A 14,670-nucleotide genomic window follows, 5' to 3' on the forward strand; every position below is an offset into this window, starting at 1 on the left:
ATAATAAATCATGCTTTTTCTCAATATTGGTCTAAAAATCCTCATTCTCAATTGAGTGAGAATCTAATTAGTTTTCCGTTGAATAAAAGATTTAGTATCAAGCAAACAGTGTCCTGTTCTAAAGTTCCCTTGTGTCTGACTCTTCATGACCCCATTTGGGGTTTTCTTGGCAAAGATACTGGAGTGGTTTGCCATTTCCTTCTCCAGCTCATTTTACAGATGAGGAACTGAGGTGAACAAGGTTAAGGGACTTACCCAGGGCTATACAGCTAGTAAGTGTCTGAGAGCAGATTTGAGCTCACAGTCTTCCTGATTCTAAGCCCAGTATTCTATCCACTGAGGCATCTAGCTGCCTTTAAAGTTCCCTAGCGTCATTCTTAACAAAGACTCAACCAGCTGCTAAAGGGAGAAGCCTCCACAACCCGAAAGTAACGATAGCCGTAATCGGGCTAAGTCCATTACTAAGATCACTAAGGCTACCCTCCCTTTGATTAGTGCAAATAAAAGAAGCACCTCTTGAATTCACTTTTGACCTTTTACACTTGGGAGATTAGAGCTTTAATGGGGGCCAGGAAGAGAAGGGGCTGGTTTGGGAGATACCTCATGGAAGTCAAGTTTGTGTAGGATGTTAAAGTGCTGGGATTTAAGCACCAAAGAGTCCTAGACCTAGAGCTGGAAGATACCTCAAAGGCCATCTAATCCCATGCCTTTATTTGACAGATGAGGAAACTGAGGCAGGACATGAGGTTATTGAGTGTTTGTAGAACAAGGTAGAGGCTGATTTCATGGGAGAGTTGGTAGAGTGTCAAGCAAAATTCACTTGCTTTATAATTCTGTCTGCAATTACCTTGTGTTCAAGAAAGTGGTGAACTCTCTTCTTTTACCCTGACTGGACCCTCTGCCCCCAGGACTAAAACTCAAGCTATTGTTCTCTTCCTCCCTCTCCTTTCCTGAAGAAAATGCAGTTGAGTTGGCAACTAAACCAAACCAAAACATGCCACACTGGACAACATTAAGGGAAGTATAGCTTCTAAGGAGAAGGAATCATTGGTCCCCTATATCCTCTGCCTTGAATAGACTATATCTGGAGGCTTTGGGCACTATGATTTAGGAAGGATCTTGATAATCTGAAAGCATGTTCAGAGGAAGGCAACCTGAATGGTGAAGGGTCTTGATTTTGTATCATAGAAGGATTAGTTGGAGGAACTGTGGATATTTATCCTGGAGAAGAAAAGACCATTGGGGTAGAGAGATATGATAACTGTCCTCAAGTATTAGAAGGACTTTCACATCGAATAAAAAAAAAACATTTAGATTCAGAGAGCAGAACTAGGAACAATGGATGAAAGTTTTTGAAAAGCAAATTTAGGTTTGATATCTGGAAAACTTCTACAATTAGAGCTGTGATTATGTGATACTTTAGTTCCCAGCTGACCTAAGTGGACTTTTACCCTTTGCTAACTGGTCAAGTGGTCAGCGGATAGCATTTCAGGCCTGGAGTCAGGAAGACATCTTCTTGAGTTCAAATCTAGCCTCAGACACTTACTAGATGTGTGACCCTGGGCAAGCCACTTAATCCTGTTTGCCTCAGTTTCTTCATTTGTAAAATGAGCTGGAGAAGGAAATGGCAAACCACCCCAATACCTCTGCCAAGAAAACCCAAATGAGGTCACAAAGAGCTGGACATGATTGAAAATGACTGAGCAACAACAAAAAGAAAAAGAAAAGTTGGTTAAGCAATGGGTACGACTTGGAATCATTCCCTGAGTTTTCTTTGATACTCATGCCAAAAGTTGTGAATCTCTCATATTATCTTTTTTATTTCAGAATGTTGGGTAATTGGTATGAACTCTTCTCCTTGGATCCTGTTGTTATGGGAAAGAAGAATGAATACCATAACTCTTAGGCACAATTTAGACAGAGCTCTTTTTAAAATACACCTTTAGGCTCTAAGGATGATGAAAGAGGGGTACATGTTAGAAAAAGACACAAAAATCTCATGGGACAAAGGAGAAGCAAGTAAAGTCAAAGTCATGTTCAATTTGGCTTGGAATTTAGGGGATTTCTTCACTTCCTGTCGTTCTAGTGGTAGCTGCTAGTCAGGTTTCATTTTTTATTTCTATAATCTGCCAAGCATCCGATGACATTTGATACTTCTCTCCCTGCCTATTGGAAGAAGTTTCAGTTCGTCATTTCCCCCAAGGGGTTGGAGGCATGTCACATCACAAGAGGTATACCCTGCTGGGAGTGGGGCAGGAGAATCTGGAGAGAGAAAGTGTTAATTAAGCCCTCCAGATGATCTTCCTTCTTCATCTCCTCATGACATCAGCCATGCAAGGAGGCGATGCCAGTGAGTACCCCAAGTTAGGCTCTTCCTCGCCCTGCCCTACCTCCCCTCTGGCTCTAGAATGGGCAGTCCAGGAACTACAAGTTCTCTTCTCAAAACATGTGATGAAATTGTGGGCTGGCTAGCTGGTGCCAAGCAAGGGTATTTTTGGTTTACCCGGTGTTTGAGGGAGGAATAGAACCGTTTTTCAGTTCTTTTGGGGGAGGATTTAAATTTCATTTTGCTTCCGAGTGGGTGAAAACCACTCCGGAATGCCTTTCACAGCACCTTTCTCCCTCCCACCTTGCTTCCTTTTCTCCCCTTCTTTCTGCCTTTCTTTCCTGCCCTCAGCTCTTTCTCTTCTCTTGCCTTCTGGCTTGGTTCTGTAGCTGGCATTGGGGGTTGGGGGGAGGGAGAAACATCCCACTTCATTATTTTCCCCTCCCTTCAGGCTGGAGTTAGACCAAAGGACACAGGGAGAGACTAGAACATTCAGAGAGGTTAGGAGCATTGTAAGAAGCAGCAGAGATGGAGGACTAACCTCAGAGTCAAGAAACCCAGGTCCAGTCCTGCCTCTGACCCATAGAGGCTAGGTGATCATGGGAAACTCCTTTGATCATTTCAACACTCCAAGGTTCAGATGAGTTGGGGAATCTGAATGGGTGGAAGGAGTTTCCCAATTCCACACTGGCATTTCTTATGGAAATGGTCTGTGCCAAAAGGGAAAGAGAATTTTTTTGGAGGCAGAGATTTGCTCTTCTTTTTCTCTGGAGGAGATGAGAGGAAGGGAGCATATTAAAGTATACATGATTTGCTCCAAATTTACAGAAAGTAGATTGAGCTTGTCTCTAAAAAATTAACTGTTTCTCAAACTGGTGTTAGGGATCTCAGGGAAGAGGTCAGGAGCTAGTTCTCCAAGTTTGCTGAGACTTTTTTATGGCCTGGGCCTGTGATTTCCAAGGGAAGGTCCTTTGTAGGGAATTCCAAGTTTGGAAACTGCCTCCAGGAATACTGATCTCAAAGCCATCTGTACGTGTAATCTGAAAGTTTCGTGGTCGTGCTGAGAAGCTGTGACTTCTCCATGATCACGATCACATTGCTGGTATGTGTCAGAGGCTGGATTTGAAGCCCCTGGTTTTCCTGACTCCAAGGCCTACACTCTCTCTGCTCTGTCATACCGCGTCTCCTTGCTAAGATTTGGGGTCATGAAATAGAATTTCAGAGTGAGAAGGAGCCTTAGAGGTCATTTGGTCTCTCCTGAATATTTTACAGATGAAGAAACTGAGGCCCACAGGAGTGCAGCCACTCCCTTAGACTGGTTAGTGGCAGAGCCGTGCCAAGGATGCTAGTCTCCCGAATTCATTCGTTGCCTTTTGAATTACTTCTTTAAACTGCAGAATTCTGAACAGCATTTAGTGGTGAGGAAAATTAGCCCTTCAGCTGACTGGATAGGGATAGCAAAGGATTCTGGGCTCCTTCCTCTTCCTTGCATTTATTACCTTTCCTATAGCATAAAGATACCAGCAGGGAAACGAGCTGTGACCAGGGCAGGTCCTCCCCAGGAAAGGCAGGACCGAACTTGGAGTCAGGAGAGATGTGGGTTTGAATCTCCATTCCCATATTTACTAGCTGTGCAAACTGATATTTACTGATATTCAGAAGAAGATATGCTGATATTCCTAAGAAGATAGGTCAAACCCACATCAAGTTTCCTCATGCCTTGAGGCAGCTAAGTGGTACAGCGGATACAGCGTCTTAGTGTCAGGAAGACCTGAGTTCAAATCTTACCTGAGACACTTAGTAGCTGTGTGACTTTGGACAGCTCATTTAACCCTGTTTGTCTTAGTTTCCTCAACTGCATAATGGGAGTAATAGCATCCCCTATTTTAGATAATATATATAAAGCACTTAGCACAGTCCCCAGCACATAGTAGGGCTACTAATAAATGCTCGTTCCCCTGCCACCTAATTCTTAAAATGGGAGCCAATAAAATTTGTGCTACTCGGGTCCCAAGGTCCTTTGTGAGGAAAATGCTTTGTAAGCCATGAAGTGCCATCTCAACGTGAGTTACTTCTACACAGAGATGGGCAGGAGGCAGGGAGATGGCACAAGGGAACCTTCTCTACCAGCCTAAGATTTCCCATTAGAGTCTCTAAAGGGTTCATTGCCCAAGGTGACTCTGTAGATAGAGTGCCGGGCCTGGAGTCAGGAAGACTCATCTTCATGAGTTCACATCCGGTCTCAGACACTTACCTGCCGTGTGATCCTGGGCAAGTCACTTCACCCTGTTTGCACAAATGAGTTTCCTCATCGGTAAAATGACCTAGAAAAGGAAATGGCAAACCACTCCAGTATCTTTGCTGAGAAAACCCCAAGTGGGGTCATGAAGAGCTGAACACGACTGAAATGACTGAACAATAACAGAAGGGGAATGTTGCTACAAGGTCTTGACTTTGCTCCCTGGATGTGGCCCCTCTAGTACATTGCTCACCATGAGTTTCTCGAATTATTTACTTTATTCTTGGAGACTTAAGGGAAGAGATGGCGAGAATGAGCATTTATACAGCGCCTACTGTGTGCCAGCATTGTGTTCATTTCATCCCCACATCCACCCTGAGAGATAGACGATCTTACTATTTGTATTTTACGTTTCATGGTGGAGTCTTGGGTGGTAGGTCAAGCCAACAAGCATTTGTTAAGCATTTACTCTGTGCTAGGTACCGTGCTAAACACTCCAGACACAAATAGAACAAAAAGAGAATGATGATCCCTGCTTAAAGACAATATATAAAAGAAAGCTGGAAGGATGTGGAGGAATAGGGGGTGCCCCTAGAGAAGGAGAAAAAGCTCCAGGAAGTGGAGGAGGAGTGTAGGTTAGAGAAGGAAGAAAGAGTAAGCATGGATGGCCTGGCTCCTTCAGGGGAAGGAGCCACAGGGGCAGAGAAGGCTGGTGGAGTATACTGTGGAAGGGAGGTGAAAGTGATATGGAGAGGAGCTCTCAACATAAACTTCATCTGTTTCAATAGCTCTTTAGGGCTGTTCTAACTGGGAGCTTTGAAGATTTTGGTAGCAGAGGTAATGGAGAGAGGAGGAGCCACTGGGTGAGCAAGCTTGGGAGCAGTGGGAGTAAACAAGGGGAAAGCTAGGCAGCCTGGGCAGAAATCCCCGGGGCAAATTGGCACCTGCCGTTCCTCGTACCTGCAGAATTTGGTATGAAGCCAATCTTGTTTGCTTATTTCAGGTTGCACAAAGCCATAAACAGTTGGTGAATCTAGGTCAACAGGCTATATGCACACATGCAGCTTCCTCCCATGTATGTATAGATCATGGGTGTATGTTTGCTCTGTCCTTGGTCATCCTAAGTAGCAGCCAGATACTGTGGTGGATAAAGCTTCCTGGCCTGGAGCCAGGAAGACCTGAGTTCAAATCCAGCCTCAGATATTTACTAGCTGTGTGACCTTGGGCAAGTCACTCAACCTCCTAGGAGGTAGCTAGACAGTTCAGTGGTTAGAGTGCTGGGCCTGGAGTCAGGAAGACCTGATTTCAAATTCATCCTCAGACACTAGCTGTGTGATCTCGGGCAAGTCTGCTTGCCTCAGTTTCCCCAAGTATAAAATGGGGATAATAAAAGCACCTACCTCCCAGGGTTGTCATCAGATATTTGTAAAGCGTTTAGCACAGTGCCTGGCACAGAGTAGGCATGATATAATGCTAATTATTATGATCATGATCAAGCTCATGCCATTAGTTACAGTCTTTGGGGATGGAAAAGTGAATTTGCAATGGGTCAATGACCAATCAACAAGCATCTGTTAAGCACCTATTACGTACTATGGAGCATGCCAAGCGCTGAGAATATAAATAGTGACACGGTTGCTGCTGTCAAAGAGTTTACATTTCTCCTGGGGGGTAGGGAGAGATGATGTGTCATGAATGACATTGTTCCATCATGGCTTAGACAGATGATATCACGAACTACCTGCTAAAAGATGGCTTTGCCATCTGTCTACCTGTAATCATTCCTGAATTAGAAAGCTTAACATTTTTAAATGGGCCCTTGTTATACTGCTTATTATATACTATATTATTTATTACATATGTTATCCATGTTATTTGTTAGCCATTGTGACAACCTTTATCTGTTTCTACGGAGCTAGTCAATGTTTGGAAGCCTGTCTATTTGGAAGAAAAATTCCCCCAGGATAGTATTTCTTCCCCAGGCCCTCTCCTTAGATACATGTGGTTATGGCTTAGTGTCTAAAGAACTGGCTTCAAAGCCAGGAAGACCACAGTTCGAGTTTGCCTCTGGCATAGACTGGCTGTGTGACCCTGGGCAAATCACCCTCTGGCTCCTCTAACTCTCTAAGACCAGAAGGCCACAAGCTGCTCACTCGTAGTTTGCTTATCTCAGCATGCCCTATACCGATTCCTCTGTATTTCTATCACCTACATTTCCCACTGATATCTTTTACTACTTTTTCCTTCACATGCTCGTGGTTTTCATGACTATTGTTCTCCAAGTTCTGCTTTCTTTCCTCTATGCCAGCCTCCAATGAGCCTTCTTCCTCATTTTTGTCATTTCCTATGGTGCAACAGTATTCCATTAATTCATATGCCACAATTTGTTCACCCATTCTCCAACTGCTAGACAGCCACTTGTTTCTTTTAGGGGGAGTGGGTGGGGAGGGGATGCTAACACACACACACACACACACACACACACACACACACACAGCAATACTATGAAGATTTTGGTCTATACGGGCTATTTTCTTCTATCTTTGACCACTTACGGGCATATGCTCAGTAGAGGTAATAACACTGGGTGAAAGGATATGTGCAATTTAGCCCTCTTGTTTTAGGGCACAGAGAAATTTAATGAAGTGTTCAAAGACCGACAGCTAGTTAGCTCCATGAGTAGGGCTAGGACTCAGGTCTCTTCCTGTCTCTCAGAATCACAGAAGGAGCATGTTTGGGTTTAGGATGGTAAACTCATCAGACACAAGAAGAGAGGAAGCTTTCTCCTCTAAGGGCCCTAGGCCATGGTCTCACTGTCTCCTCTGAGAGATTTTAGGAGGCCAAAGGGAGGGTGAGCCTATAAGGACTTGAGTCCACTTCTGGATATCTCAAATAGTGAGCAAAAAGCAAAGAAATAGGACTGCCATTTTTGGTTTGTACAGTTATCTGCCATAGAATATTGTGGTTATATACATAGTATTGTTGCGTAGTGGCAAGAGAGCTGGCATTGGGGTTCTTGACGACACAGATGGTTTCATTTTTTTACTTCAATGCCTAGCCTAATGCCAAAGGCACTTAATAAAGCCTTGTTTGCTTAACTGATTGAGCTGTTATTAGACCTGGCGTTGATATTTCTTCAGCTGTAAAATGAGAGGGTTAGATTAGCTGGGCTCTGAGGCCCCTTCTAGCTCTATAGCTAAGATCCTTTTTAAAATTTATTTTTTTCTTAATACATACATTCAGAAGTTTTTAACACTTTTTTTAAATTTTGAGTTCCAAATTCTCTCCCTCCTTCCTTTCTTCCCTCCTTAAGAAGGCAAACAATTTGATATAGATTATACATGCATAGTCATGCAAAACATTTCCCTATCAGCCATGTTGCAAAAGAAAACACAGACCAAAAAAACATAAGAATAATAAAGTTTAAAAGATATTCTTCAATGCATTCATATGCCATCAGTTCTTTCTCTAGAGACGAATAGCATTTTTCATCATAGGTCCTTTGGAATTGTCTTGGATCACTGTATTGCTAAGTCATTCATAGTCGATCATCTTACAATATTGTGTTCCTACATACAATGTTCTCCTGGTTCTGCTCATTTCTCTTTGCATCAGTTCATATAAGTCTTGCCAGGTTTTTCTGAGAGCATTCTGCTCATCATTTCTTATAACACAATTGTATTCTATTCCATTCATATATTGCATCTTGTTCAGCTGTTGCCCAGTTCATGGGCATCCCTTCAATTTCTAATTCTTCGCCACCACAAAGAGAGCTGCTATAAATATTTTTGTGCTCATAGGCCTTTTCCCTTTTCTTTAATCTCTTTGGGGTACAGAACTCCTAGTGGTATTGCTGGATCAAAGGGTATGCACAGTTTTATAGCCCTTTGGGCATAGTTCCAAATTGTAGAGCTATGATCCTTTGACCTGCCTTTTCTATTTACTAGTTGAGTGACAGCAGGCAAGTCATTTTACTTTCTCTCTGTTTCCTTTTCTGTAAAATGGGGTTAATAAAAGTTATACCATCTCCCTCAAAGGGCTATTGTGGGAATTCAATGCTGTAATCTGTAAAAGTGCTTTATAAAACCTAAGGCCCTAAACAAGTGTAAGTCATTAGTCATCCCCCCCACCCCACACCCACAACCTCTGCCTAACACTGCTGTCTTTGTTCTAGAATAAAGACTGAGGAAAGGTCATTGGATTTAGGTAACCTTTAAGAGAACAATGGGATATGTAGTGTATCATGGTAGTTTTTCTTAAGAAAGTAGGGTCAACCTAAAACTTGCAAAGTTTTACTTTCATTCAAGTTAATTCCTCCCCAGGCCATCTATAGTATCTGAAATTCTCAGTTATGTCTTTTGAAGCCATCTAGAATCATGGTTATCCTCACTAAATTAAAGCTTGCTTTTATGGGAGGGGACAACACATTCATTGGAATTCAATTTATTCTGATTAACACCCATGATCTCCAACTGGAGAGCTATAAGGGTGTGGAAAGAAGGCAGAAAAGATACAGAGCATTGTCAGGACACATGACTAGTCAAAAGCATTGGACACATGGACTGTGAAGTGACAATATCTATTACAGGTGAAATAAACCTAGAACTAAAGGATTGGTTTGAAGGGAACCAAAGACCAAGTCTACATACTTCATATTTTTGCCTTCGCTATTTAGGGGAATACAATTTGCTTTACAGCATATCTAAATAGGTGCAATAATGAATTATGGGATTCTTCTGTGGTGTGGGGGAAGAAGAAACCTGGCATGTTTGAGAGAATTCTAGAAGGCCTGGATCTGACTCTGGATAAGAACAAGATAATTTGATAGATTTTCCTGTATTGGCCATTTTATAAATCAATTTTCCTCTTCTACCTCCAGAAATCTTAAGTCTTATTTACTGCAGAGTCAGTAAGAGTCAACCACATGGTGTACTCTACTCGATTCAAACAATTTATCACTGCACCTCTACTGTGCTAAGAGCTGAGGGGAATTCAAATAAATTTGAGACCCTGACCAAGCCTCCAGGAATTTACAGCTTTCAAGGGAGGGGCCAGACAAGCTCACAAATAGGCATAGTACAAAGTAGTGCATGATAATTGCCCTAAAAGACATATTTTAAAGGTCCTTCAGGAGTTCAGAATAAGGGATCCTATCTGCCTAGCACTTGTCTGCGAAGCCCTCATGAAAGAGGAGATATTGAAGGAAGGCCTTGAAATGGGTGAATAATTTTGATAAGCATTTTGAGATCTAGCTTCATTTGGTAGCTAGGTGGTAAAGTAGACAGAGGATCTGGAGTAACTGGAATTCAAATCCATCCTCAGACATTTATGAGCTGTATGACCCCGAGCAATTCACTTGATCTCTCTCAGACTCATGTTCTTCACCTATAATAATAAAGACATCTACCTCTCAGAGTTGTCAAGACGATAAAATGCAAACCTTAGAGCACTATATACAGGCCGGCTATTAATATTTAAGGATCAGGGAGGAGAAGGAAATGGGAGAACAGTGATAGAGGCAGGAGGAAAACCAGGATGATACTATATTAAAAGCCAGTGGAGGAATGAACTTCAAAAAAGAGTCCATGACCAACGTGGTTAAGTGCTGCAGAGAGACTGAGGAGAGTGTGGGCTGAGAAAAGGCTGTTGGTGTCCTTGTTCCAAGGGAGCGCTGGGGAGAGTGGGGTGGGGATGTGTATGTCATTGGGAAATGACAGCGATTTTTTTTAAGAGCAGCAATAAAACACTTTGTTTCAAAAGAAAAAAAGAAAAGGCTATTGGATTTAGTGATTAAGAAAGAGGTTACAGGTTGTTTTCAAAAAATCAGTTTCAATAGAGTAGTGGGAACAAAAGCCAGTTTGCAAACATGGAGTGAGTAGGTAGAGATGAAGTAGAGAGTACAGTATTACCAAATTACAAAGTTACCAGAATTACCCAAATGATTTCATTTATTTTTGATAGGGTTACTAGTATGGTAGTTTATATAAATAATGTAGGATAGTATATGTAACCTATGGCTAAGGATCTCTGTTCTGAGTACACATGGATGCAGTTCAATTGTGGGGGCTTCTCTCTCTTAGTAAGAGCAATGGCTCAGCCCCCAACCAGAGATTTGTCTCTTGGGAACATCTAAGTTTGGCTAATGTCTCTCTCTCTAAGGACTATGCTTCCATTTCCCCTGCAATCCCCTGAAATTAATAAAACATTTAATAAGAACAGGTTTTTCATGGAAATACATTTTGCATGACTGCACATGTATTACCTATATCAAATTGTTTGCTTTCTCAATGAAGGAGGGTGGGGTGGGAGGGAGAGAATTTGGAACTCAAAATTTTAAAATGTGAATGTTAAAATTGTTTTTACATGTAGTTGGGAAAATAAAAACATTAAATAAAAAAGACAGGTTTTTAAAGGCAGGAATGATGCATACAGAAAATAGAAATAGCTCCCTACTAAGAGTAAGCCTCCTTCTCCCTAGAATTTAGTACCATCCCCCTGAAATTCACAATCAGCACTTAGTCAATAAATTTTAGGATTTCAATGGAGAAGACTTTGGAGCCCATGTACTTGCTTCCCTCTATGCTGGGCACCCTAACTTCCTCTGAATTGGCAGTCTCTGAAATTCAGTTTCTGAGGGCTGGCTCTCCTTTGCTTTGTTGTCAGCTGGCAGCATTACTGCAACTACAGGCTGATTCCTTTGGAGCTTAGTGGGTCCCTAGAAATTTCATTCATTCAAAGCAGGCAGGAATGAGCTCCTCAAGACAGCTGACTGGTGGGAAAAAAAAACAAAAAAATTTTCCTCATTTCTCAAGAATGCATATTAGGTGATAGTCAAGTAAGTTGTCCTAGCAACTTTGGAGATGTCCAAAGCACCTGCTCTGTGCATCCAGCTTGCTGCATGATATTTAGTGATCTTCCTCATTCATAATATCCTTATGGAGAATATGGAGAGCCATAAGTGGTGGTGCCTGATGATGGTATAATGAGATAGATTCATAAGCAGTGGAATGACTATGGCTTGGAATTATATTCATTTGGAGCGGGGTCTCTAGTGGCATGTGAGTATGGTGCTCAGTTCTTGGCAGCATCAGCTAAGAGGGACAATAACTAATTTAGGCACATGTCAAAAGAAGGTAGTCAGGGTAGTGATAGATCTGGAGAGCAGGCTGTATAAGGATTCACTGAAGGAACTGGAAGTATTGAAAAGAAAAGACTCTGGGTGTAGGAGGGGAGACATGGTAGTTGTCTTAAACATTTGAAAGGCTCTTATCATCACAACTGTTATTTACAAAATGACATCCCTCATAACTGTCTGATGATTATCATTCCCAAATAGGAATTATTCATAAGTAGGTAGAGTACAAAGCAGTGTATGATAATTGCCCTGTGAGAAAACTGAGGCCCAAAGAGGTTGTGACTTACTCATAATCACACAGTGAATATCAGAACTAGAAGTCTAGCCTGAGTCTCCTCCTTCAAATCCAGCACTCACTCTTTCTATGACACCAAACTGCTCTCATGTTGGAGAAGCTATAGATTTGTTGTGTTTTTCCCACAGAGAATAGAATCAAGACCAATGTACGCAAGTTACAGAGATGAAGATTTGGGTTAGGTTTTACTTTTATGAACAATGAGAGCTCAATTGTACTGAATGCCACAAGTGTCCAGTCAGTGGCTGGATGACTTCATCTGTCAAGGATATTTCATATACATATAATGTTTGTGTATAAATTATATATGTATATGCATACATATATATGTGTGTATAAATGTATTTTACCAGACTGCCAAGAGGGTCCATGACACACAAAAAGGCTAAGAATCCCTGATCTACAGAGAAAAACTCTCAGTAGAAGCCATGTCTGACAAGACTGCTTCAACCTCTAAAATTCCTTCCAGCTCTAAGAGTCTGACTCTTTTGAAGGACATTTGACAGTGAAAAGAAGGAGAAGGACCCTAGCTTGAGTGTGTGACAAAGCCCAGGGAAAGAATTTTGTTGTTGTTTTAGGGTAGGGTAGACCAGAGCATGTTTGTAGGGAAGGGGCCAGTAGAAAAGAAGAGACTGAGGATATAAGAGAGAAAAAGGATGATGAACAGAACAAGGTCCCAGAAGAGGTAAGGGGATAGGATCAAAACATAGGTGGAAGGATTGGCCTTATCAAAGATGAATAACTTGTTATTCTGAGCCTAGAGTGAAAAAGATAAATGAGATGGAGATAAAAGATTCTTAGGTAGAAAAGGGAGAAGGAAAATTCATTGTTGTACAGGATGGCTCTCTGGAAGAGGAAAGGGGGATTGCAAGGGGAAATTTAGATGATAGAAAAAAAACCCAAAAATATTGATAAAATTTATTTTAAAGAAAGGAGTTTATAGTATCATGGGATTTAGTGCCATGAAGAACTTTAGAGATGATCTAATTCAACCCCTTCATTTCATTTGATAACGATCAAGGCAGAGTGGATAGAGCATTGGATTTAGAATCAGGATTGGACCTGGATTCAAGTCCAGGCTCTTCTGTTTACTAGTGATATGGCTATAGGGAAACCATTTTTCAAGGCCAGTTCAAAATCTATGATCCTATAACTTTAATTTCCTCATCTATAACATAAAGAGTTGGACTAGATGATGTCTAAGGTCCCTCCATCTCTAAAATTTTATGATATTTGTAGATGAGATTGTCTGCTCAAAATGAGGAGGCTAGCTAGCACGGATGCCTTAAGAACAGAAAAGATTCAAAATAGCTCCTAACTAAATAAAATAAAGGCACCAGCCAGAAAAAAATAAAAGGATTCCAAAACAAGGGAAAGGACCCCACTAAAACCCACTTTGTAATGGACAAAATCTAGAGAATTATCAAGGCAAAAGTTGTTGCTTGTCCATTTTTGAAGAGGACTGATGACATCATGGTGTGATGTCTTGACTCCTACATGAATTGGGTTTAAGTGAGGCAGAGTTGCACCAAGTTGTGAGCCTCACTTTCCCTTCCTGAGTCATCTAAGACCAGTGGCAAGACAAAAGTCAAGATGACTGGCAATGGCCCGGGATGCAGTGGATGACCTTGGTGTCTTCAATGTCTGACCAAGCTCCAAGTGCTCCACAGCTGCCCTTGGAACAAATTGTTCTCATCTGCCCATTCTGCTGGTGGAAGTCTTCACATGCTGGAGGTAAACACCGCCACCCCCGGCCCGCCTCAGTGGCATGAAGGCCAAGAGATAAGGGACTCTTCTGTGGTGACAAGTGCATCATTGAAATGGCTGGCTGTGGGATGGCTTAAATAGGTAAGTGGAGCCAGAGAAGAGTGATTGTCTGGGAGAATAAGAAAGAGTTGAGGGATGAGGTTGTGATGATAATAATAACTACTCATTTATAGAGTCACTATAAAAATATTTTGTAAGTAATGACTCACATTTATACAGAGAATCCCCAAAATCTTCGTGCAGTTTTAAGTGCTAATAACCCTGTACAGTAACTCTAAAAATGTGAGTCTTTACTTAAAAGGACTTCGTTCAAAAATTAGAAACTGAGAGGGTGCCCATTAATTGGGAAATGGCTGAACAAGTTATGGCATATATATGTAATGGAATGCTATTGTGCTATGAGAAGTGGTGATAGCAATGGTTTTAGTTAAACCTGGGAAGACTTGTATGAACTGATACAAAGTGAGGTGAGCAGAATGAGGAGAACAATTTATATAATAATAGCCATATTATAAAGATAATCATCTCTGAGCTACTTAAGAACTCTGATCAACACAAGGGAACCAATCCAAAAGACTCATGATGAACCATGATGCCCCCCTCCATATAGAAAGCCAATGAAATCAGAGTCTGGACAGAATCATATTTTTGAAGGACGTGGCTAATTCAGGAATTTGTTTTGTTTGACTACACGTATTTGTAACAGGTTTTGTTTTTCTCGCTTTCTCAATGGGTGAGAGGAAGGAGATGAGGAGGGAGAATTTGGAATTGAAAATAAAATAAAACTGAATTTATAAGAAACCCCAAAGTAATTTGTTATCAACAACTCTGTGAGTTAATAACAAGAATTATGATATCCATTTTCCAGATGAGGATATACCTTCAGAAGGGTGAAATGACTTATCCAA

General features: G+C 41.4%; 1 protein-coding gene across 1 annotated transcript in view; it reads left to right on the top strand.

The window, feature by feature from the left end:
* The first annotated feature begins 2,276 nt into the window (after positions 1-2,276).
* LOC118848353 (major histocompatibility complex class I-related gene protein) overlaps positions 2,277-14,670 on the top strand; it is a 30,861-nt gene continuing 18,467 nt past the window's right edge. Inside the window, exon 1 of the mRNA XM_036757215.1 lies at positions 2,277-2,350. Coding sequence (XP_036613110.1) covers positions 2,296-2,350 — 55 coding nt within the window. The 5' untranslated portion in view covers positions 2,277-2,295. The remainder of the gene's footprint in view (positions 2,351-14,670) is intronic.

The sequence above is a fragment of the Trichosurus vulpecula genome, chromosome 4 (assembly GCF_011100635.1).
Source record: "Trichosurus vulpecula isolate mTriVul1 chromosome 4, mTriVul1.pri, whole genome shotgun sequence".
Taxonomy (NCBI): Eukaryota; Metazoa; Chordata; class Mammalia; order Diprotodontia; family Phalangeridae; genus Trichosurus; species Trichosurus vulpecula.